General features: G+C 46.7%; 2 protein-coding genes and 3 long non-coding RNA genes across 5 annotated transcripts in view; 2 read left to right on the forward strand and 3 right to left on the reverse strand.

Annotated features, from left to right (window-relative positions):
* LOC140419667 (uncharacterized) overlaps positions 1-670 on the reverse strand; it is a 36,548-nt gene extending 35,878 nt beyond the window's left edge. The window contains exon 1 of the long non-coding RNA XR_011945964.1: positions 461-670. This is a non-coding gene — a long non-coding RNA (uncharacterized lncRNA). The remainder of the gene's footprint in view (positions 1-460) is intronic.
* A 50-nt stretch (positions 671-720) lies between these two features.
* Positions 721-7,026, forward strand: LOC140419664 (uncharacterized). The gene is made up of 3 exons (XR_011945961.1): positions 721-844; positions 1,708-1,813; positions 5,905-7,026. It is a non-coding gene; the product is annotated as an uncharacterized lncRNA (long non-coding RNA).
* A 2,905-nt stretch (positions 7,027-9,931) lies between these two features.
* The window catches only part of LOC140417899 (uncharacterized), a 43,543-nt gene continuing 28,824 nt past the window's right edge, over positions 9,932-24,650 (reverse strand). The window contains exons 6-7 of the mRNA XM_072501330.1: positions 14,328-14,447; positions 9,932-13,822 (exon numbers count right to left, since the gene is read on the reverse strand). Coding sequence (XP_072357431.1) covers positions 12,950-13,822; positions 14,328-14,447 — 993 coding nt within the window. The 3' untranslated portion in view covers positions 9,932-12,949. The remainder of the gene's footprint in view (positions 13,823-14,327; positions 14,448-24,650) is intronic.
* On the forward strand, positions 18,249-24,609 carry LOC140419666 (uncharacterized). The gene is made up of 2 exons (XR_011945963.1): positions 18,249-18,375; positions 23,899-24,609. It is a non-coding gene; the product is annotated as an uncharacterized lncRNA (long non-coding RNA).
* The window catches only part of LOC140419661 (uncharacterized), a 71,527-nt gene continuing 65,225 nt past the window's right edge, over positions 18,349-24,650 (reverse strand). Inside the window, exon 2 of the mRNA XM_072503587.1 lies at positions 18,349-20,722. Within this exon, the coding sequence (XP_072359688.1) occupies positions 19,370-20,617 (1,248 nt within the window). The 5' untranslated portion in view covers positions 20,618-20,722 and the 3' untranslated portion in view covers positions 18,349-19,369. The remainder of the gene's footprint in view (positions 20,723-24,650) is intronic.

A 24,650-nucleotide genomic window follows, 5' to 3' on the forward strand; every position in this document is an offset into this window, starting at 1 on the left:
CCGGAACGGGGCGACTCTCTGCGAGCTCTCTCACAGATCCTCTTCTTGCATCTCCGATAATCATACTAATCTCTTGAAAGTTAATTTTAATACTAACACTATGACTAACCTTTCTCTTTTACATTCTCTTCACACAGCTTTCTGAATGAGTATGCTTCACCCGATGTCTGTGTCTATAAATTCTACATTGTGTATTTTATGTTTGCCCTATGTAGTTTCTTTTCATGTATGGAATGATCTGCCTGAGCTGTGCACAGAGCAATATTTTTCACTGTACCTCGTTATGCGTGACAATAAATGAATTCAATCCAATGTTGCTTTTCTATTCTTCCTGCCAAAGTGGACAGGTTCACATTTCCCCACACTATGCTCAAATTGCCAAATTGTTGCTCACTTATTTTGCCTATCTGCACCCTTTACAGACTCCTTATGGTCACTCACAACTTATCTTCCTCCATACCTTTACAGCAACAGCAAATTTTGCAACCATACTTTTGATCATGTCAACCAAGCCCTCAAACAAGGGTCGAGGCAACATTCACACTGCGCATGCTCTAAATTCTTTGCCAATGGGCCTTCGCACTGTTGTCCAGCTCCAGCAGCAACACTGCGCATGCTTCAAGTTGCCGGGAAGTGATTGACTGCAGATCTGGACCAATAGGAGGCGGGGAAGAGCTGGAAGACCGAAAGGGAGCGGCTGGACCTCCAACCAATCAGAGCGATGAAGGGGCGGGACTATGCTGGGAGATGGGAATGCGCAGTGTGCGTAATGGCGCTGGTCAGATGTTTGTTTCTCCGATCCTCAATCGGTGCGGCTGTTCAGAGGGAGCAAAGGACCCAGTGGGTGGGCTAAGCGGCTTTCTAAATATGTTGTGCAAACCGCAAATCCTAAAAAAGAACCCATCAACCCCCTCTTCCCCCATTTGTATGGGGCTCCCACTGATTGGGCGTGTTGACGGCGGCCATCTTAATTGGGGCAATGCGCATGTGTGGTCGCCATCTTTGTAGGGGGCAATGTTTCAACGACTGGGAGGAGCTTGCTACCCATTGTTCAGAATGGAGACACAGTATTCGCCTTTAGTCCCAATGTCTCATTGACGAGGAAAATGCAGAAGCAAGAGGAAGCAAATCCTGCTGTCCAGATCTGCCTACCTCATGGAGTTAAAAGCATTTTACTGCGGATGCTGGAATCTGAAACAAAAACAGAAAATACAGGACAATCTCAGCACATCTGACAGCATCTGTGGAGAGAGTAGGGAGCTAATGTTGAGTCTGGATGACTCTTTGTCAAAGCTAGAGAACTGGAAATAGGGTCAAACTTATACTGTGTGGCTGGCGTGGAGCGGTGGGGCTGTATAGCGGGCCAGCGATTGGTGGAGTGTGTCCAAAGATCTGTGGTCACAGTTCAGTCACATGGAGATCCATAGCAGAAAAACACAACCGTGAGGATATGTCATCCTTGAGTCAAGGGACTGCTGATGATGATGACAAGGGGCAAAGTGCAGCAGGAAGCATGCATTGTCAGCAGGAGGAGAAAATGTAGTGAATTTCTATCCTCGACTGACAGTGATAGATTTTGGAAACTCCTTTTACAGGGGATTACAAGGGGAGGATTTAAACATACAAAACTCCAACCAAGAGAAATATTTGTCTTCTGAATTTCATTTTTGGACTGACAGTGATGGCTTTTGTAAATTTATTTTACAGGATATTTGAAGGTGATTTGCAGATGGGAAATTCAAACCAAATCTCACATTTCAGTCTGGCTGCATCGTTTGATTCACCTGGAGTTGAATATTATTTCCCTTTGAGTGTAAGAATTGAGTTCAGGTTTTACCCCTCACTGAGTAAAATTTCTTCCTCTTTCCTGCCTTCTCTCTGTAACCCTTCATTCCCCAACTGATTAAAAATCCATCGATCTTGGCCTTGACAGTGCTCTCTCGTTGGTTCCTCGACATATTGGTCGAGAAAACCATCCCTTAAACATTCCAGGAAATGCTCCTCCATCGCATTGCTACCAGTTTGATTAGCCAAATCAATATGCAGAATGAAGTCACCCATAATCACAGATGTTCCCTGATCACATGCATCTCTGATTTCCTGTTTAATGCTATTTCAACATTATCAGTGCAGTTTGGTGGTCTGTATACCACCCCATGAATACTTTTTGCCCCTTGGTGTTTCTTAACTTGATCCATACAGATTCCACACTATCGGTGCTAATATCTTCCCTCAATATGATATCAATATCTTCTTTAATCAATTATACAACTGCACCACCTTTTCCTTTCTGCCTGTCCTTCCTAAAAACTGAATAGCCCTCAATGTTTAGTTCCCATCCTTGGTCACCTTGGAGCCATGTCTCTGTAATCCTAACTGTACATAGTCCTTCACATCTATCGGCGCAACTAATTCATCCATTTTATTTCCAGTGCTCCGAGCATTCAGGTACAAAACCGTAAACATTCCTTGACCGGTCCCTGCTGTTTGTTTTTTTATAAATTTAGTGTACCCAATTCATTTTTTCCAATTAAGGGGCAATTTAGCGTGGCCAATCCACCTAGCCTGCACATCTTTGGGTTGTGAGGGCGAAACCCACGCAAACACGGGGAGAATGTGCAAACTCCATACGGCCAGTGACCCAGAGCCGGGATTGAACCTGGGATCTCGGCGCTGTGAGGCTGCAGGGCTAACCCACTGTGCCACCGTGCTGCCCCTCCCTACTATTTTTTTACTGTGTTCTTATCTGATTCTGGCCCTTGATTTATCTGCCCATCTCTTTTCTCATTTTTTGTTCTGTCTTTTCCCTTGTTCTTGATTTCTCTCTGCTCTGAATCCTTACATAGGTTCCCATCCCCATGCCATATTAGTTTAAACCCCCCCACCTCCCACTACCACTCTAGCAAGTACCATGTCCTTCATAATTTTTTTACACCTCAATCAGTTCCCCCTCAGCCTTGCTGCTCTCAGGAAAACAACCCCAGTCTATCCAGCCGCTCCTCATAACTGAGACACTCCAGCCCCGGCATCATCCTGATAAATCTCCTCTATAGTGCCTATCCTGTGGCGACCAGAACTGCACACAGTTCTCTAGCTGTGGCCCAACCAGTGTTTTATACAGCTCCATCATAACGTCCCTGCTCTTATATTCTCAATCTCAGCTAATAGAGACAATAAAGCCTTCTTAACTCCCTTCTCCACCTGTTCTGCTGCCTTCAGGTCCCTCTGGTCCTCTGTGCTTCCTCGTGCCCTACCGTTCAGTGTGTACATCCTTATCTTGTTCCTCCTCGCAAAATGCATCACATCACACTTTTCAGAGTGAAATTCCATTTGCTACTGTTCTACCCATCTAACCAGCCCGACTATATCGTCCTGTATTCTAAGGTTTGCCTCCTTGCTATTTACCACACAACCAATTTCCGTGCCATCTGCAAACTTACTGATCATACCTCCCACATTCACATCCAGATCATTAATGTACAGTACAAACAGCAAGGGACCCAGCACTGATCAGAACAGTACACCATTGGACACAGTGATCCAGTCACAAAAACAACCTTCAACCCTCTGCCCCTCAACCACTTTGGGTCCAATTTGCCGAATTGCTCTGGATTCCATGGGCTTCTTCACCAGTCTCCTAGAGAGGACGTCCATATAGACTATGTCATCTACACACCTAGTCACCTCCTCAAAACATTCAATCAAATTTGTTAAACATGATCGCCCTCTGACAAAGCCATGATGACTATCCTTGATTAATCCTTGCCTCTCCAAGTGGAGATTAATTCTGTCCCTCAGAATTCTTTCCTATATATTCCCTACCATTGTTGTATGACTCACTTTTATGCCCGCTAAAACACTAACTCTTCCTCCCTCTCTGTGCTAATCTGTTCAATTACATCACAGTGCCTCTCCCTGATTTCAATATCTACATCGTCCTTCTCCGCAGTGAACACAGATGCAAAATACTAATTTAAAATCTCACCCTCATCTTCCGGCGCCACACACACATTACCACTTTGGTCCTTAATGGGCCCTTCTCTTTCCCTGGTTACCCTCTTGCCCTTAATATACTTCTAAAACACTTTGGAATTCTCCTTTATTTTGTCCGCCAGCGTTTTCCATGTCACCTCTTTGCTCTCCGAATTTATTTTTTTAAGTACTCCTCTGCACTTTCCACACTCCTCGGGCATCCACTGTCTTGGGTCTCCTGCCTTCCTTTTTTTCCTGATCCAATTCGGTGTATCCCTTGACCCCCAGGGTACTCTGGACATTTTGGTCCCAGCCTTTACCTTTATGAGAACATGTTAGCCCTGTACTCTCTCTATTTCCTTTCTGAATGACGCCCACTGCTGTATAAGATTTCCCTGTAAGTAGCTGCCGCCAGTTTGCTTTGGTCAGATCTTGTTGTATCACATTGAAATCAGCCTTCACCCAATTCAGAACCTTTATTTCCAGTGAAGTCTTTTCCTTTTCCATAACTACCTGAAACCTTACCAGTTATGGTCACAACCACTGATACCTCTACCATTTCCCTGACTATTAATACCCTATTATTTTAAACTTCTCTGGGATTTGCCTACATATCTGCTCTTCCACCTCTCCCTCACTGTTAGTTTTGGGGACCTATGACGCACTCCCGGAAACATGATTGTCCCCTTTTTGTTCTTATGTTCCACCCGGATGGCCTCAGTTGAGGTGTCTGCTAAGATATCATCCTTCCTCACTGCAGTAATTGGCTCCTTGATCAATATTGCAGCTCACATCGTCTTTTACATCTCCGCCTTTATCACCTGACGATTCTATACCTTGGACAGCTGCCAATCCTGTTCCTCCCTCAACCACGTCTCTGTATTCCCTTGCCTTGTTAGTCCTCCCAAAATGCATGGCCTCACCCTTTCAGGGTTAAATTCCATTTGCCTCTATTCTGCCCATCTAACCAGCCCGCCCATCTATATCATCCTGAAATCTGAGGTTTCCTCCTCACTGTTTACCACACCGACAATTTTCATGTCATCTGCAAACTTACTGATCATGCCTCCCACATTCACACCCAGATCATTAATGTACAGCACAAACAGCACCGATTCCTCTGGTCCACCACTGGACACAGGCTTCCAGTCACAAAAACAGCCTTCGACCATCACACTCTGCATTCTGCCATTTAACCCATTTTGTATCCAATTTTCCAAATTGTCGAGAAACTGAACTGAGCTCTTCATATAAATACTGCGGCTACAAGTAACTCACCACCTGGGACTGAAGACAGCGGCTTCAGTCTCTCCGATCTGTAAATGGAGGAAAATTGTGCTCATTCAGTACTGGATGTTGGACAAATCAGGACGGTGTGTGACTTGGAGAGCGTGGAGGTGATGGTGTTCGTGTTCACACACACCTGACACACTGCTCCTTCAAGGAGATGATGGTTGAGGGTTTGGGAGATTCTGGTAAAGTCCTGATTGATTTGTTCAAATATAAAATCCCTCTCTTGCTTCTGCTCCCAATCCTCCCTCACTCCCCTCCCCCCATAGAGGCCAGAGTCTTGTGTAGGCCCAGACAGAGGAGGCGGGGGAGGGGCAGGTTCCCTTCACTGAAGGACAGTAAGAAGTCTTACAACACCAGGTTAAAGTCCAACAGGTTTGTTTCAAATCACTAACTTTCGGAGCACTGCTCCTTCCTCAGGTGAATTCTTACTTTGCTCACCCCAGTCCAACGCCGCCATCTCCACATCATCACTGAAGGATATCAGTGAATCAGCTGGGTTTTTCTGACAATCCAGCAGTTTTCATGGTCACTTTTTCCCAGTGCCGGCCCCATAAATGACCAGATTCATTCAGCTCAATTTCACAAGCTGCCTTTGTGTTTTTGTGGGGTCTCTCTCACTGTTTTTCTGTTTTAAATCAGTTTCACAGGGCATTAGACGGGGAGGATTTGCAGTCAGGAAACTCAAACCACATTGGGAGCTGACAGTTGTCCAATTTATCCTGCCCTGAATATCATCAAATTTGAACATGGAAGAAAAAAGCACCAATTATACTGGGGAGAAACCGTACAGGTGCTCTGTGGGTGGACAAGGCTTCAGTCAATCGTCAGGCCTGAGGAGGCACAAACACGTTCACAGTGGGAAGAAACGGTGGAAATGTGGGGACTGCGAGGAGGCATTTCGTTCCCCATCTGAGCTGGAAACTCATCGATGCACTCACACCGGGGAGAGACCATTCACCTCCACGTGTGGGAAGGGATTCACTCAGTCATCCAACTTGCTGGCACACCAGAGAATTCACACTGGTGATAAACCATTCAACTGCTCCGAGTGTGGGAGGGAATTCGCTCATTTATCTAGCCTGCTGAGACATCAGCGAATTCACTCTGGGGAGAGGCCATTCACCTGCTCCACATGTGGGAAAGGATTCAATGATTTATCCAACCTATCGAAACACCAGCGAGTTCACACTTGGGAGAAGACATTCACCTGCTCCGAGTGTGGAAAAGGATTCACTGATTCATCCAACCTGTTGAGACACCAGCAAGTTCACACGGACAAGAGACCGTTTAAATGTCAGAACTGTGGGAAGAGCTTTAAAGGTTCTGGGGAACTGATGTCCCATCAGCGAGTTCACACTGATGAGAGACCTTTTAAATGTCCAGACTGCGGGAAATGTTACAAAAGGACCTGGGATCTGGTATTCCATCAACGTGTTCACACTGACGAGAGACCATTCGGGTGCTCTCACTGCAGGAATGGGTTCAGACGATCATCTGAACTCACTGTACATCAGCGAATTCACACTGGGGAGAGACCGTTCACCTGCTCCAAGTGTGGGAAGGGATTCATTCGGATATCCAACCTGCTGAGACACCAGCAAGTTCACGAGTAACGACAGTGATTGGATCTTGCTGTGAATCACATCCAGGACTCAATCATGTTCATTGGAGTCTGTTTCTGTTCATGTTCATAAACCCCAGATCTGTCACAGTTGTTACTATTACCAATGAAAGAAAAATAAATCAGCTTTGACTTTTTAATATCTCTAAGTCACGTGAATTCCTTTTGAAGTGGTCTTCAATCACAGAATCATCACAGAATCCCTACAGTGCAGAAGGAGGCTAGTCAGCCCATCAAGTCTGTACCGGCCCTCTGAAAAAGCACAATTCCCCACCCTATCCCTGTAACCTCACCTAGGGACAAGTTAGCTGCTGCTTCCCTCACTCCACGAACCCATCGAACCAAACTGCGTCTAAAGTTCCTCATCCAAGTCCTACTCCCACATTTTATAGAAGACCATAAGATATAGGCCCAGAATTCGGTCATTCAGCCCATCGAATCTGCTCCACCAGTTAATTATGTCTGGTATGTTTCTCATTTCCATTCTCCTGCCTTCTCCCCATAACCCCTGATCCCCTTATTAATCAAGAACCTATCTATCTCTATCTCAGACACTCAGTGATTTGGCCTCCACAGCATTCTGCAGCAGAGTTCCACAGATTCACAACCCTTTGGCTGAAGAAATTCCTCCTCATCTCTGTTTTAAAGGATCGTCCTTCAGTCTGAGATGGTGCCCTCTGGTTATAGGTCTTCATACCAGTGGAAACAGCCTCTCCACGTCCACTCTATCCAGGCCTCTCAGTATTCTGTAAGTTTCAATTAGATCCCCTCTCATTCTTCTAAACTGCATCGCGTACAGACCCAGAGTCCTCAACTGCTCCTCATATGACAAGTCCTTCATTTCTGGGATCATTCTTGTAAACATCCTCTCGACTCCATCCAAGGCCAGCACATTCTTCCTTAGAGACGTGCCCAAATATGCTCACAATATTCCAAATGTAGTCTGACCAGAGATTTATACTGCCGCAACAGTACATCCCTGCTCCTGTATTCTGGCCCTCTTGAAGTGAATGCTAACATTGCATTTGCCTTCCTGGCTGCCAACTGAACCTGCAGGTTAACCTTAAGAGAATCCCACAAGACTCCCAAGACTCTTTGTGTATCTGATTTCTGAAGCCTTTTCCCATTTACAAAATAGTCTATACCTCTATTCTTCCTGGCAAAGTGCATAACCTCACACTTTCCCAAATCGTATTCCATCTGCCACTTCTTTGCCCACTCTCCTAGTCTGTACAAATCCTTCTACAGCCTCCCTGCTTTCTCAAGACTACCTGTCCCTCTTACATATCTTTGTATCATCTGCAAACTTAGCAACAATGCTCTCAGTTCCTTCTGCCAGAGCATTAATGTATATCATATAAACATTTTCCAGTTTCTCTCCTGTATTTCACTTTATACTAATAATCTATTGTCACAAGTAGGTTTACATTAACACTGCAATGAAGTTACTGTGAAAACCCCCTCGTCACCACATTCCGGCGCCTGTTCGGGTCACAGAGGGAGAATTCAGAATGTCCAAATTACCTAACAAGACATCTTTCAGGACTTGTGGGAGGAAACTGGAGCACCCGGAGGAAACCCACGCAGACACGGGGAGAACGTACAGACTCCGCACAGACAGTGACCCAAGCCGGGAATCGAACCTGGGACCCTGGATCTGTGAAGCAACAGTGCTAACCATTGTCCCAGCGTGCCACCCTCTCAGAGCTCATACTGTCCATGAGACCTGCCTTCTGCTGTATTTTTTTTTCCTTTAAAAAAAAAATTGAGTACCCAAAACATTTTTCCCAATTAAGGGTCAATTTAGCGTGGCCAATCCACCTACCCTGCACATCTTTTTGGTTGTGGGGGAGGAACCCATGCAAACACAGGGAGAATGCACAAACTCCACACGGACAGTGACCCAGAGCTGGGATCGAACCTGGGACCTTGGTGCCGTGAGGCAGCAGTGCTAAACACCGTGCTGCGCTCGCCTTCTGCTGTATTGACCCTATTCCTACTAAAGTATTGAGCACCCAACTTCCCCATGTTAGCTGATACTGTTTCCAGTTCTCTATCTCTTTTGATCCTCTCGCTCTCGACTTTAAATTCAACGTCATCGCCCATCCTAAAAAAACATTGACCACCCCGTCGTCGCCAACTACCATCCATCTCATATCACTTTCCTCTCCAAAGTCCTTGTACTTGGCGTCCCCCAAAGATCTGTCCTCAGCCCCTCCTATTTCTCATCTACACGCTGCCACTAGGTGACATCATCCAAAAGCACCGTGTTAGTTTTCACATGTACACTGACAACACCCAGCTCTACCTCACCCCCATCCCTCTCCATTCCACCACTGTTACTCAATTATCAAACTGCTTATCCCACAGCCAGTACTGGATGAGCAGAAATTTCCTCCAATTAAAAACTGGGAAGACAAAAGCCATTGTCTTCAGTCACCATTAGAAATTCCATTCCCTAACTCCCGAGTCCATCCCTCTCCCTGGGAACTGTCTGAGGCTGAACCGCACTCTTGGTCCACATTGTCACTAATACCAGATATTTCAGTCTCCACAATGTCACCTGTCTCCAGCCCACCTGCTACTAAAACCCTCATCCATGCCCATTACCTCTAGACTTGGTGGTTCCAATACATTCCTGACCAGCCTCTCACATTCACCCCATCCCCACATGGAAACGTGGGTTTATCGAAAACTCTTGATGTCCATGTGTTTTCTCACACCAGGTCCTGTTCACCCATTACCCTGTGCTCATTGACCTACACTGACTGCTGATCAAGTCATGTTGTGACCTTAAAATCTCTATTCTTGTATTCAAATCCCTCCATGAACTTGTCCCTCTGTGTCTTTGCCGAGTTTCACAACCGGCTGATCAATCTGCAATCTTCCATTTTAACCTCTTGAATCCCTGATTTTAATTTATCCACCATTAGTGGTCAACGCAGACATGGAACTCTGAAATTCCCTCCCAACCCTCTCCACTCCTCTATCTTTCCTGATTAAAGATAATTGTTAAAATCTGCTTCGCCAATCAAGCTTTTGACCATCTGTTCAAACATTGTCTTATGTGAATTTGTGTCAATATTTTTTGTTTCTGAAACTCCTCTGACAGGCTTTGGGATGTTTATTACATTAATTTTGTTGTATCAATACAAGTTGTCACTGTTTGTCAACAGCCAGTTTGTACAAAGTAAGATTCCACAAATAGCAATCAGACCAGAGTCTGATTACTCCAGTTTTGTTGGAGTTAGTTAAAACCCGAATCTTGGTCCCACTGGACCAGGAGAACTTCCCTGTGGACAGTGTGTGGATCATCTGAGCACTCCTGAGCTGGGACTGGATACACACAAACCTCAGAATCCATCAGGACAGGCTGATAAAATTGTTATAAAAATCTGATAGGATCTTCGGTTTAGTACTGGAGACTTGGATTGGATTGGATAGGATTTTTTTATTGTCACGTGTACCGAGGTACAGTGAAAAGTATTTTTCTGTGAGCAGCTCAACAGATCATTAAGTACATGAGAAGAAAAGGGAATAAAAGAAAATACATAATAGGGCAACACAACATATACAATGTAACTACATAAGCACTGGCATTGGATGAAGCATACAGGGTGTAGTGTTAATGAGGTCAGTCCATAAGAGGGTCATTTAGGAGTCTGTTGACAGTAGGGAAGAAGCTGTTTTTGAGTCTGTTCGTGCGTGTTCTCAGACTTCTGCATCTCCTGCCCGATGGAAGAAGTTGGAAGAGTGAGTAAGCCGGGTGGGAGGGATCTTTGATTATGCTGCCCGCTTTCCCCAGTCACCGGGAGGTGTAGATGGAGTCAATGGATGGGAGGCAGGTTCGTGTGATGGACTGGGCGGTGTTCATGACTCTCTGAAGTTTCTTGCGGTCCTGGGCCGTGCAGTTGCCGTACCAGGCTGTGATGCAGCCCGATAGGATGCTTTCTATGGTGCATCTGTAAAAGTTGGTGAGGGTTAATGTGGACTTGCCGGATTTCCTTAGTTTCCTGAGGAAGTATAGGCGCTGTTGTGCTTTCTTGGTGGTAGCGTCGACGTGGGTGGACCAGGACAGATTTTTGGAGATGTGCACCCCTAGGAATTTGAAACTGCTAACCAGCTCCACCTCGGCCCCGTTGATGCTGACAGGGGTGTGTACAGTACAAAAGCAATGCAGTTCTACTGAAATTTTACAAATCACTGATTAATCCTCAGCTGAAGTATTGTGTTCAGTTCTGTGCACCCCACTTTGGGAAAGATTTCAAGGCCTTGGAGAGGGAGCTGGGAAAGGTTACCAGGGTAGCATCAGGGATAAGGGGTTTCAGTTCATTCAGGAGAGCTTCCATTCTTGAGAAGTTTACATGGGGACAAATTGTTTCCATTGGGAGGATGGTTGGTAATCTCAGATCACAGCTTTTAAATAATTAGCAATTTGAAGTAAAAGTTCAGAAACTTGTTGTAAACTAATTTCTAATGAGAGTTCCTGGATTATGGGGAAAGATCACAGACAGCCTTTCCTAAAGGGACATTGCAGCCCCAAGAACACAATCAGCTATAGATCCAGAATATTAAACTCCAGCCCAGTTACAGAGATTAATAACATCAGGAACAACAAATCCCAACTGTCAGAATGACAAGGTTCAGTTCCGGATGTGATTAATAGCAGCAATAATTTTGATTTGATTTATTATTGTCACATGTATTAGTACACAGTGAAAAGTATTCTTTCTTGCATGTTATGCGAACAATGCATACCGTACATATGAAGGAAGGAGCGGCTGCAGAATGTAATCATAGAATTTACAGTGCAGAAGGAGGCCATTCGGCCCATCGAGTCTGCACCGGCTCTTGGAAAGAGCACCCTACCCAAGGTCAACACCTCCACCCTATCCCCATAACCCAGTAACCACACCCAGCACTAAGGGCAATTTTGGACACTAAGGGCAATTTAGCGTGGCCAATCCACCTAACCTGCACATCTTTGGACTGTGGGAGGAAACCGGAGCACCCGGAGGAAACCCACGTACACACGGGAAGGATGTGTCGACTCCACACAGACAGTGAACCAAGCCGGAATCGAACCTGGGACCCTGGAGCTGTGAAGCAATTGTGCTATCCACAATGCTACCATGCTGCCCACGTCACAGTCATAGCTAGGGTGTAGAGAAAAGATCAACTTAATACTAGGTAGGTCCATTCAAAAATCTGATGGCAGTAGGGAAGAAGCTGTTCTTGAGTCGGTTGGTACGTGACCTCAAACTTTTGTATCTTTTTCCTGACGGAAGAAGATGGAAGAGAGTATGTCCGGGGTGCGTGGGGTCCTTAATTATGCTGGCTGCCTTTCCGAGGCAGCGGGAATTGTAGACAGAGTCAATGGATGGGAGGCTGCTTTGCGTGATGGATTGGGCTACATTCACAACCTTTTGTAGTTTCCTGCGGTCTTAAGCAGAGCAGGATCCATACCAAGCTGTGATACAACCAGAAAGAATGCTTTCTATGGTGCATCTGTAAAAGTTGGTGAGAGTCGCAGCTAACATGCCAAATTTCCTTAGATTTCTGAGAAAGTAGTGATTGGTGGGCTTTCTTAACTACAATGTCGGCATGGGGGGACCAGGACAGGTTGTTGGGAATCTGAACACCTAAAAACTTGAAGCACTCGACCCTTTCTACTACGTTCCCATTGATGTAGACGGGGGCATGTTCTCCACTACGCTTCCTGAAGTTAATGATAATCTCCTTCATTTTGTTGACATTGAGGGAGAGATTATTGTCGTTGCACCAGTTCACCAGATTCTCTATCTCATTCCTGTACGTCATTGTTTGAAATCCAACCCACTACGGGGTCATCAGCAAATTTGAAAATCGAGTTGGTGGGGAATTTTGCCACACAGCCATAGGTGTATAAGGAGTATAGTAGGGGACTGAGGACACAGCCTTGTGGGGCAACGGTGCTGAGGATGATCATGGAGGAGGTGTTGTTGCCTATCCTTACTGATTGTGGCCTGTGGGTTAGGAAGTTCAGGTTAGGAGTTCAATAGCAACAAAATCAAATCCCTGCAGTCACTTGTGAACTCGCTGGTGTCTCAGCAGGCTGCCAGACTGTGTGAATATCTTCCCACATGTGGAGCAGCTAAACGGCCTGTCCCCTGTGTGAACTCGCTGGTGTCTCCTCAGGTGGGATGAACAAGTGAATTTGTTGCCACACTCAGAGCAGGTGAATGGTCTCTCCCCAGTGTGTATTCGCTGGTGTATCTGTAGGTGAGATAACTGAGCAAATTGCTTCCTACACTCGGAGCAGATGAACGGCTTCTCCCCAGTGTGAACTCGCTGGTGTACACTGAGGTGCGCTGAAGTGCGGAATCTCTTTCCACAGGATGCACAGCTGAACAGCCTCTCCGCACTGTGAATTCGCTGGTGACTTAGCAGGTCAGAGGACCCAATGAATCCTTTCCCACATACAGGACAGGTGAACGGTCTCTCCCCAGTGTGAACTTGTTGGTGTCTCAGCAGATTGGATGACTGAATGAATTCCTTCCCACACTCAGAGCAGCTGAACCGAGTCTCTCCAGTATGAACTCGCTGGTGTCTCCGCAGGTCAGATAACTGAGTGAATCCCTTCCCACACTCGGGGCAGGTGAACGGTTTCTCCCCAGTGTGAAACCGCTGGTGTGTTAGCAGTTGGGATGACTGAGTGAATCCCTTCCCACACTCGGAGCAGGTGAATGGTCTCTCCCCAGTGTGGCTGCGTCGATGAATTTCCAGCAGGGCTGGGCAACTGAATCCTTTCCCACAGTCTTCACATTTCCATGGTTTCTCCATTGTCCGGGTGTCCTTGTGTTTCTCCAGGTTGAATGACCAGTTAAATCTTTGTCCACACACAACACATGTACAATCTCTTCCCACTGTGAATGGTGTGATGTTTTTGCAGACTGTAACTGGTTAAAGCTCTTTCCACAGTCAGTTCACTGGAACACTCTCACTCGGGTGTGTGTTGTGTGGGTCTCGTTCTTTTCCAACCACACTGATGTTTCCACAGTCAGTTCACTGAAACACTCTCACTCGGGTGTGTGTTGTGTGGGTCTCGTTCTTTTCCAATCACACTGATGTTTCCACGGTCAGTTCACTGAAACACTCTCACTCGGGTGTGTGTTGTGTGGGTCTCGGTGCTTTTCCAATCACACTGATGTTTCCATGGTCAGTTCACTGGAACACTCTCACTCGGGTGTGTGTTGTGTGGGTCTCGGTGCTTTTCCAATCACACTGATGTTTCCACAGTCAGTTCACTGGAACACTCTCACTCGGGTGTGTGTTGTGTGGGTCTCGGTGCTTTTCCAATCACACTGATGTTTCCATGGTCAGTTCACTGGAACTCTCACTCGGGTGCATGTGTCTCAATGCTTTTCCAGTCACATTATGTTTGAGGTCTTTTCCCACAGACAGAAAAGATGAACAATTCCTCCCAATTCAAAGTCAGAAGATATTCAGGTCCTGATGAATCGAGTGACTCTGCTGGATCTTTGCGATATTTCCCATCTGCAAATCCTTTCTTTCTAATTCTCTGCAAAAAGAGTTTGCAAAAGTCATCACCCAGGAATAGGAACATAGAATTCCAGTTTCTATGGAACACTTTTTCATCCTTTTGTTACCCCAAATCTGCAAATTCCTTTCTCACTCTAAATGCCTTTAGATTAAAATTCTCCTCATTGTGTTCACATTTCTCCATGGCTTCATCACCCATCTCTGCAACCTCCACAAACCTCCGAGATATCGGCGCTGCTCTAATTCTCTTTTTAATTGTTCCACCATTACTGACTATACCTTCAGTTCTCTCATCCTCAAGCTCTGAAATTCTCTCCTTACACCTCTCTGTCTCCTATTTTCTCATCCTTTAAGACACTGGAGTATTGCTAAAAGGACGTCTGTCAAAACCCTTTTTAATGATATACATAATAATAATAACTTATTGTCACAAGTAGGCTTCAATGAAGTTACTGTGAAAAGCCCTCAGTCACCACATTCCGGTACCTGTTCGGGGAGGCTGGTCCGTGAATTGAACCCGTGCTGCTGGCATTGTTCTGCATTACAAACCAGCTATTTAGCCCACTGTGCTAAACCAGCCCCATCAGGACATCGGGGCAGATACAGAAATACCAAATTTTAAAGATTATCAGTCAGGCTCTTCCACTTCCGAGAAGCTCCATATATTCATACTCGGAGAATGGAATGTGTCCAGGAGAGGGATCTCTTCTGAAAATAAACAATGGCATAGATGACAGCTCCCTGCTGCATTGTCCATGGAAAGGTCCTGACCAGTCAGAACGGAGTGTCCGACCAATCCACACCTTTTCCTCCTGCAGCATCAATTGTTTTTCGCTTTGAAATTTGGTATTTGTGCATCAATCCGGATGAACGCAACATGTAAAGTTTCAACACCATGGGCGGGATTCTCCACTCCCACTCCGAAGTGGCCGCGCCGTCGTGAACGCCGTCGAGGTTCACGACGGCGCGGAACGGCCCCGGTCCCGACCGATTCAGCCCTGACAATGGGCAGTATCGGGGCCGCGTCATCTACACGCGCCAGGCCTTGTCGCCCGCGTTAAAGCGGCGCCGCATAACGGACATCATCCGCGGGTTGGCCGGCGCCAACCCGCGCATTGCGTGGTTGCCGTCCTCTCTAAGCCGGCCCCGCAAGAAGATGGGGGACGGATCTTGCGGGGCCGTGGAAGGAAGGAGGTCCTCCTTCAGAGAGGACGGCCCGACGATCGGTGGGCACCGATCGCGGGCCACCCCACATTCCAGGTGAAGCCTGGTGCAGGATCCCCCCACGCCCCCCCACAGGCCGCCCCCCCAGCGTTCACGCACCGCCCACGACTGCAGCGACCAGGTGTGGACGGCGCCGGGAGGAACCCGCCGTTTTGGCCTGGCCGCTCGGCCCATCCGGGCCTCAGAATAGCGGGGGTGCCGGAGAATCACCATTTTGGGTGTCTCCGGCCTGCGGCCTTGAAACTCGACTGGGCCGTTCCCGCCGCTTGGGAGAATCGCGGGAGGGTGTTGGACCGGCGTCCCCAGAAATTTTGGCGGCCCAGGCGATTCTCCCAACCGGTGTGGGAGTGGAGAATCGCGCCCCATGTCTCTTTTATTTAGCAATACTTCAGTACCACTAAGTGACTATGGGTTTACAGTTCTCCTGTTGCTGATCTGAAAGTGCCCATGAACGTGCATTTTATGAATGATTCCCATGGGCCCTGATGAAGTCATTGCCCTGCAGAGATGGCGGAGGCGCATGCGCTTTGCTGCACATTGCCCCAATAAAGATGGAGGCCGCGCGTGCGCTTTGGTGAACATTGCCCTAGAAAGATGGCGGCCGTTAAAATCAGGACTGTGCTGGAGAAAAGTCTCGGCACCGAGCAATCCCGGGACCGAGAGTATATTCAGGGTTCAGTGTCCATTTAATGAATTTATTAAGTCTCTCTAACATACCCGTCGGCTCCATCCCGGTCCAACTGTTTATTTTCGGCTCTGGATCTGCACTCCGCCTTTAAAAAGCTGCTGGCTCCTGGTCTGAATGTATTGGCTGCGCATGCTCCAGCACAATGATTGACATCAACATCGGACCAATAGGAAGAGGGGGCGGGACTGGTGGTGCGGGAACGGCTGGTCCTCCAACCAATTGGAGTGAATGAAGGGCGGGGCTAGGAGAAGCATGCGCTGTGCGATTTCTGGGTCAGGAAGAAGGCGGTCAGGTTGAAAGTCCAGCGGAGAAAGGGGCCGAGTGCAGGAGAGTGGACTGGGAGGGATTGTCAAACACTCGGTGCAGGACTGCAAACCCGAATTACAAAATCCTGGCGCCGAGTTTAAACCGAGTGATTGGAAACTCGGAGATTATAAGGGAAGGATTTACAAACAGCAAAGTCAAACCAAGAAAAATGTCTCTCAATTCCTACCCTGGACACACAGTGATGGCTTTTTTTATTGTAAAGTCTTTTTTATAGAATATTAAATGGGATGGATTTGCAGCGGGACACTTAAACCAATCATTACAGGCAGGACCTGACTGAGTCACTCAATTCATCAGGGTGTATCGCAATTTGTGGAAGGAAAAGGTTTGCATCATAGTGAGGCGGTCATGGAAGATTGTCCTACTGTCAGCATCACAGTGAAGCAGACTGGGAAGAGTGTCCTGCTGTCAGCATCACAGTGAAGCAGACTGGGAAGAGTGTCCTGCTGTCAGCATCACAGTGAAGCAGACTGGGAAGAGTGTCCTGCTGTCAGCATCACAGTGAAGCAGACTGGGAAGAGTGTCCTGCTGTCAGCATCACAGTAAAGCAGCCTGGGAAGAGTGTCCTGCTGTCAGCGTCACAGTGAAGCAGACTGGGAAGAGTGTCCTGCTGTCAGCGTCACAGTGAAGCAGACTGGGAAGAGTGTCCTGCTGTCAGCATCACAGTGAAGCAGCCTGGGAAGAGTGTCCTGCTGTCAGCATCGCAGTGAAGCAGACTGGGAAGAGTGTCCTGCTGTCAGCATCACAGTGAAGCAGACTGGGAAGAGTGTCCTGCTGTCAGCATCACAGTGAAGCAGACTGGGAAGAGTGTCCTGCTGTCAGCATCGCAGTGAAGCAGACTGGGAAGAGTGTCCTGCTGTCAGCATCACAGTGAAGCAGACTGGGAAGAGTGTCCTGCTGTCAGCATCGCAGTGAAGCAGACTGGGAAAAGTTTCCTCCTGTCAGCATCACAGTGAAGCAGACTGGGAAGAGTGCCCTGCTGTCAGCATCACAATGAAGCAGCCTGGGAAGAGTGTCCTGCTGGCAGCATCACAGTGAAGCAGACTGGGAAGACTGAGGGGATGTGGGAATTGTGGGAAGGGATTCAGGACCCCTTCTGACCTTGAAAAGCACTGGCGTTGTCACACTGGGGAGAGGCTGTTCACCTGCTCTACATGTGGGGAGGGATTTACTATTTCAGCCCATCTGCTAACACACCAGCGAATTCACACTGATGAGAGTTTGTTTAAATGCCCAGACTGCTGGAACTGCTATAAAGGTTCTGGCGAACTGATGTCTCATCAACGTGTTCACAATGATGAGAGACTATTCAGGTGCTCTCGCTGTGTAATGGGATTCAAGCGATCATCTCAACTCGCTGTACACCAGCGGGTTCACACCAGGGACAGGCCGTTTACCTGCTCCAATTGTGCAAAGGGATTCACTCAGTCAACCGACCTGTTGCCACACCAGAGAATTCACACTGGGGAGAGGCCGTTCACCTGCTCTGATTGTGGGAAGGGATTCACTGTCATCTAACCTACTGGTCCACCGGCGAGTTCACAGTGGGGAGAGGCCATTTGTCTATTCCAAGTGTGCGAAGGGATTCACTACCTCGTCCACTCTGCTGAGACACCAAAGAGTTCACCACGTGCAACCAGAAGTCAAAATCCAGGAAAATATTAACACCCAAATCAGCAAGTATGGACTGATATAAAATTTATTAATGGTAAATCATCTTTTATTAATACAACTTTTTTGTGGATGAGGTTTGTGCTGTAGATGGTGTATACAGGAACTTTCAAAACGTGTTCAGCAGAATTGAAGTTTATGAATAAAGACATAACAGGGTCAACAGCAGAAAGGATACAAAATTATTGAGAGTAAGACTGCACAGTTTATTTCTAATAGTATATTATAAAATACTTTCAATTTATACATACAAAATTGCAGAGTTAAAAATATGAATTGATTAACAGTCCTTTAAAAATAGAAATCAGTTAACAGCCCTTTGTCATCTGCTAACACACTAACGTTTCTAAGAGAAGGATATATCTAAACATAGAAAATCCTGAAGTATCTCATATCAATTTTTAATACATTTCAAAGAAGTTCAATAGAAACATACTTACAAAAACAACGATGGTCTTTGTTTGACGAAGCAGGCTGAGGAACAGAACTTTGACTGCACTCTTAGCAGGAGAGAGAGTGAGTACCGATTCTGTGAATCTGCCTGTTTACATACACATTTCGTCCTATTTGGTGTCTGGCTTGTGTAATGTGGTCGGACAGGGAGTTGTTTGCGACACATCTCTACTTTTCTCTATTTTTAATGTGTCAATATTCTTAAATATATAGATGTCCAGATAGCCACTATTCTAAATGGCATTCCCAAGTGTCTAAGGTTCCATAGCTAAGAAGGAAGTTTGCTTCTTTTATTCTACTTGCTATTCTATATACCTTCAAGTGCCCTGGCTTGTGGTTAGAATTGCAGGAAGGTAATTTGAAGAATTTATGGGCTGTTCTTAAGCCCTGCATCTGTCTGGGGGTGACTCAATGATCCCAGGGGACATCTAACGTTTTTGTAGCTTCTACTGACTTTTGAAAGACCTTTCTCTTAAATTGTTTTATTCCACTTAGAATTAAAACACATGGTATATTAATTTCTGCTGCTTATACATGTCCTTATTCTAAAGCAAATTCTGCGGACAGTGTGATAGCCATCACATATGTGGTTGACAGCAAAATACAACTCCTGAAGTCACTTGTGAACTCAGTGGTGTCTCAGCAGGTTGGATGATTGAGTGAATCCCTTCCCACACTCGGAGCAGGTGAACGGCCTCTCCCCAGTGTGAACCTGCTTGTATGTCATGAGGTGGGATGTCCTCAGGGCATTTATATCCCTTCCTGCAGACTAGGCTATTAAATGCTTCCTCACTGTGAACCTGCTGGTGTGTCAGCAGACTGGATGACTGAGTGAATCCCTTCCCACACACAGTGCAGGTGAATGGCCTCGCCCCAGTGTGAACACGCTGGTGTTTAGAGAGTTGAGATGATTGTTTGAACCCAGACTCACAGTGAGAGCATCTGAACGGTCTCTCATCAGTGTGAACACGTTGATGGAGCATCAGTTCCCCGGAACTTTTATAGCATTTCCCGCAGTCTTGGCATTTAAAAGGTCTCTCCTCAGTATGAACCAGCTGGTGTCTCCGCAGGGTGGATGACTGAGTGAATCGCTTCCCACACTCCGTGCAAGTGAACGGCCTCTCTCCAGTGTGAATTCGCTGGTGTTCAGTGAGGCCAGATGATTTCCTGAACCCAGTCCCACAGTGAGAGCACCTGAACAGCCTCTCGTCAGTGTGAACACGTTTATGGTGCATCAGTTCTCCAGAACTTTTATAGCACTTCCCGCAGTCTGGACATTTGAAAGGTCTCTCGTCAGTGTGAACACGTTGATGAGACATCAGTTCTCCAGAACTTTTATAACTCTTCCCGCAGTCCAAGCATTTAAACGGTTTCTCCTCAGTGTGAATACGTTGATGACGCATCAGTTCCCCAGAACTTTTATAGCATTTCCCGCAGTCTGGACATTTAAAAGGTCTCTCGTCAGTGTGAACACGTTGATGGGACATCAGATCGCTAAAGCTTTTACAGCACTTCCCGCAGTCTGGGCATTGAAAAGGTCTCTCATCAGTGTGAACTCGCTGGTGTCTCAGCAGGTGGGATGACTGAGTGAATCCCTTCCCACACTCAGGACAGGTGAACGGCCTCTCTCCGGTGTGACTGCGTCGATGAGTTTCCAGTTCAGACGGGTGATTAAATCTCTTCCCACAATCTCCACATTTCCACGGTTTCTCCCCGCTGTGATTGCATTTATGTTTCAACAGGTCAGATGACTGGTTAAAGCCTCGTCCACACACACAGCACGTGTACGGTTTCTCTCCGCTGTGAAGGGGGCTTTTTTCTTCCATGTTCAAATTCCGATGATATTCAGTTTAGGATAAAGTGGGCGATGGCATCAGACCCAAATGTGATATTGGGTTTGAGTTTCTTGACCGCAATCCTCCCCTTCTCACCTGTGAAATTGATTCAAAAGAGAAAAGAGGGAGTGAAACACACAAAGACAGGTTGTGAAATTGAGCAGAATTAAGCTGGTCATTTGTGGGACCATCATTGGGTAAAAGTGACTGAAAACTGTCGGATTGTCGTAAAAACCCGACTGGTTCAGTGACATTGATCAGAGATGGACCCTTCCAACTGAGGTGAGGGGGGGGAAACAGAGAGAGGCAATGAGAGTAAGAGAGACAATGTGTGAGAGAGAGATTGAAACATAAAGAGAGGGGGGGGATCAATGAGAGAGTGGGATAGGCAGGACAGGCAATGAGAGCCGAGAGAGAGAGAGAGAGAGAGGCAATGAGAGATGAGGTTCAAAGAGGGAGAGAGAAAAATAAATGGAAATAGAAAAAGAGGGGCTGGGGATGGACTTCATATATCCGGGATTATTTAATTCCAGCCTCTTGAACATTTCCGATTTTGATCACTCCACAATTTTGGTGACCATTCTATCAGTTACCTGGGTCCCACGCTCTGGAATTTAGTCATTAATCCTCTCTCCTCGCTATCCTCATTAATCCTCTCCCTCTCACTACCATCATTAATCCTCTCCCTCTCACTACCTCTTTCCTCATTAATCCTCTCCCCCTCACTACCTCACTTTCCTCATTTATCCTCTCTACCTCACGTTCCTCATTAATCCTCCCCCTCACTACCTCTCCTCATTAATCCTCTCCCCCTCACTTTCCTCATTAATCCTCCCCCTCACTACCTCACTTTCCTCATTAATCCTCCCCTCCTCACTACCTCTCTTTCCTCATTAATCCTCTCCCCTCACTTTCCTCATTAATCCTCTCCCCCTCACTACCTCGTTCCTCATTAATCCTCTCCCTCTCACTACCTCACTAGCCTCATTAATCTTCTCCCTCTCACTACCTCACTAGCCTCATTAATCCTCTCCCTCTCACTACCTCACTACCCTCATTAATCCTCTCCCCCTCACTACCTCTTTCCTTATTAATCCTCTCCCCCTCACTACCTCACTATCCTCATTAATCCTCTCCCCCTCACTACCTCTTTCCTTATTAATCCTCTCCCCCTCACTACCTCACTATCCTCATTAATCCTCTCCCCTCTCAAAGGGATGAGGGATTATAGTTGCAAAGTTACATTGGAGAAACTGGGGTTGTTTTCCTTGGAGTAAATGGGACTTAGGATAGATTTGACAAAGGTGTAGAAGTTTCTAATAAGTTTAGCTAAGGCCGATTATAATTTTAAAAAATAGCTGTCCCCATTAGCTGTCAAAAAGCATTATGGGACACATTGAAGATTTTGAGCAAGATTATACAGGGGAATGTCAGGAAGAAATTTTACACAGTGGTAATGACCTGGAACTCAATGCTTACACTCAAAGACCAATAATATCCATGTCCTGATGAATCAAGTCACAATGTAAGATTTTAATGTGATATTTGGTTCAGTGTCCTGTCTGCAAATCCTCCTCTGAATGCCGTTTACAAAAGTCAGCAGTGTTAGTCCAGGATAGTAATTGCAAAGGGATAAACATTTCTCTTAGTTTAAGTTTCCGGTGTGTAAATCGCCTTTCTAACCGCTTGGAAAAGGAGTTTCCAAAATCCATCATAATCAGTCCAGGATAGAAATTCACAACATTCCCTCCTCGCCACCCTGGCCCAGGATGCCTGCTCATGCTTCCTACTCCACATTGTCCCTCGTCATTGTCAGCAGCCCCTGGACTCCAGAAGGACATCTACTCAGGGTTGTGAGTTTCAGCCATGGGTCTTCATGTTACTGAACAGACCCACATGGGGCAGGACATAAACAGGGTAGCTAGGAAGAGCTTTTTCTCGTCAGTAATGAGGTCAATAACCAGGGGCATAGATTTAAGATAAGGAGGAGTTTTCGAGGGGATTTGACGAATCCTGATGAAGGAGTGGGTTCAAGAGAACAGGATTCATTTCCGTCATCCCTACTCTGCCACCGCTCTGTCTCCTCAATAAGACATTGGGACTCAAAGGGTAATGTAGTTTGATGGACAAGTTGTCTCCATTCTGAACAATGGGGAACAGGCGCGTCCCAGTCATTCAAAACATTGCCCCCAACAAAGCTGGTGACACTGCCAGCGTTCGGTTGCACATTGCCCCGAATAAAGATGGTGGCCAATAATGGGGGCCGATCACGAGCAGCTGTGCCCCCCACTCTGTATAAATGGAAACCGGTAGGTTCTTATTTGGGGTTTAAAGTTTACACAACATGTTTAAGAAGCCTCTCCAGCCACCCGCCAGTCCTTCGCTCCCTGAATTCGAGCAAAAATACACTTTACCAATTGTGAACCGGACATGAACTTGCTCTCCATCGCCATTACTCACACTGCGCATGCTCCAGTCACATTGGCTCCGCCCATTATACATTCCGATTGGTCGGAGGACCAGCCGCTCCCTCTTGTCCTCCAGGAATGTGCCTTTTCCTATTGGTCCAGATCAACCGTCAATCACTCCCGAATATTGTGATCTGAGCATGCGCAGTGTGGCAGAGGAGGCCGGATACCAGTGCGCATGTGTATTGTGAGAGAGAGAGAGAGTTTGGATCATGCGCAGTGTGATTGATGGCTCGGCGCTTGTTTGTCCCGGAGAAGCGGAGTCAGCGTCAGGCGGTGGGTGGGAGGATTTTGAAACACTTAGTGGATCCGCAAACCCTTCACAATCATTGTCAGCTCCCTGGTTTGCAGCTGCGGAGCTTCTCCCTCCCTCCCGGGAACAGGCCCAGGTTAACGGGCACCATCCTGCTTCAGACACTGGAGGATGGTTCACATCAGAGGATGGGGGAGGGGGGATAATAAATAAGAGCTTACACTTCGCACTCAAATCAATGAGGACCCTGATCTCTGGCAAGGAAGGAAACCCTGGCAGGTGGGCGGGGAGGATTCACAAATACCCTCTGGAGGCCCCAAACCCCCAATAAGACCCATTGATTTTATTGTCAGTCTGCAGACAGGAGCTGGAGAACTGAACCCAGGCAGAGGAGAGGGAGGGAGAAAACTGGGAGTGGAGGAAAGAAATGGTGCAGATGGTGAGATGGGTTTGGATTTCAGCCCAGGGAGGAGGGAGTGTGTGGGATGGGGATTTACAGGCCTCTTTACAGTTCTATCATCTTTGTTTCCTTTTTAAAATCAATTCCACAGGATATTAGGAGAGGATTTGCAGTGAGACATCAGAAACATCACTTCAAGATTTGACAGCTGCTCCATTTATTGAAACCTATCATCGGAATTTGAACATGGAGCGAAAAAGCACCGTTCACCAGAGTGAGAAACTCTACAGTTCAGTGTGTGGCCGAGGCTTCAGCCATTCATCCGGCCTGTCGAGCCACAAGCGCAGCCACACCATGGGGAAAAACCGTGGAAATGTGGGGACTGTGAGAAGGAATTCAATTACCCATCGGAGCTGGAAACACATCGCCGCAGTCACACTGGAGAGAGGCCATTCACCTGCTCAGTGTGTGGGAAGAGATTTACTCAGTCAACTGCCCGTGCTGACACACCAGAGGGTTCACACTGGGGAGAGGCCATTCAGTTGCTCTGAGTGTGGGAAGAGATTTATACAGTTAGCCAACCTGCTAACACATGTGCGAGTGCACTGGTGATTGGAGAGTTTGGATTCTGTTTCTAATGCTGCCGTTAATCACACTCAACCTTGTTCATTTTGATAGTTTGAGTTTGTTTCTGCTGATGTTCAATGTTATTTGATTCGTGATGGTTGTGCTATGGTAATGTCACTGGAATAGTGATCCAGAGTCCCAGAGTAATCCTGTGTGGACATGGGTTCAAATTCCACCACACTACCTGTAAATTCAATTACTAAATCTGGAATATAAAACTGGTTTCAGTTATGAATCATTGATTTTATTGTCAGTTCGCAGACGTGAGCTGGAGAG

Source organism: Scyliorhinus torazame, chromosome 5 (genome assembly GCF_047496885.1).
Source record: "Scyliorhinus torazame isolate Kashiwa2021f chromosome 5, sScyTor2.1, whole genome shotgun sequence".
NCBI lineage: Eukaryota > Metazoa > Chordata > Chondrichthyes > Carcharhiniformes > Scyliorhinidae > Scyliorhinus > Scyliorhinus torazame.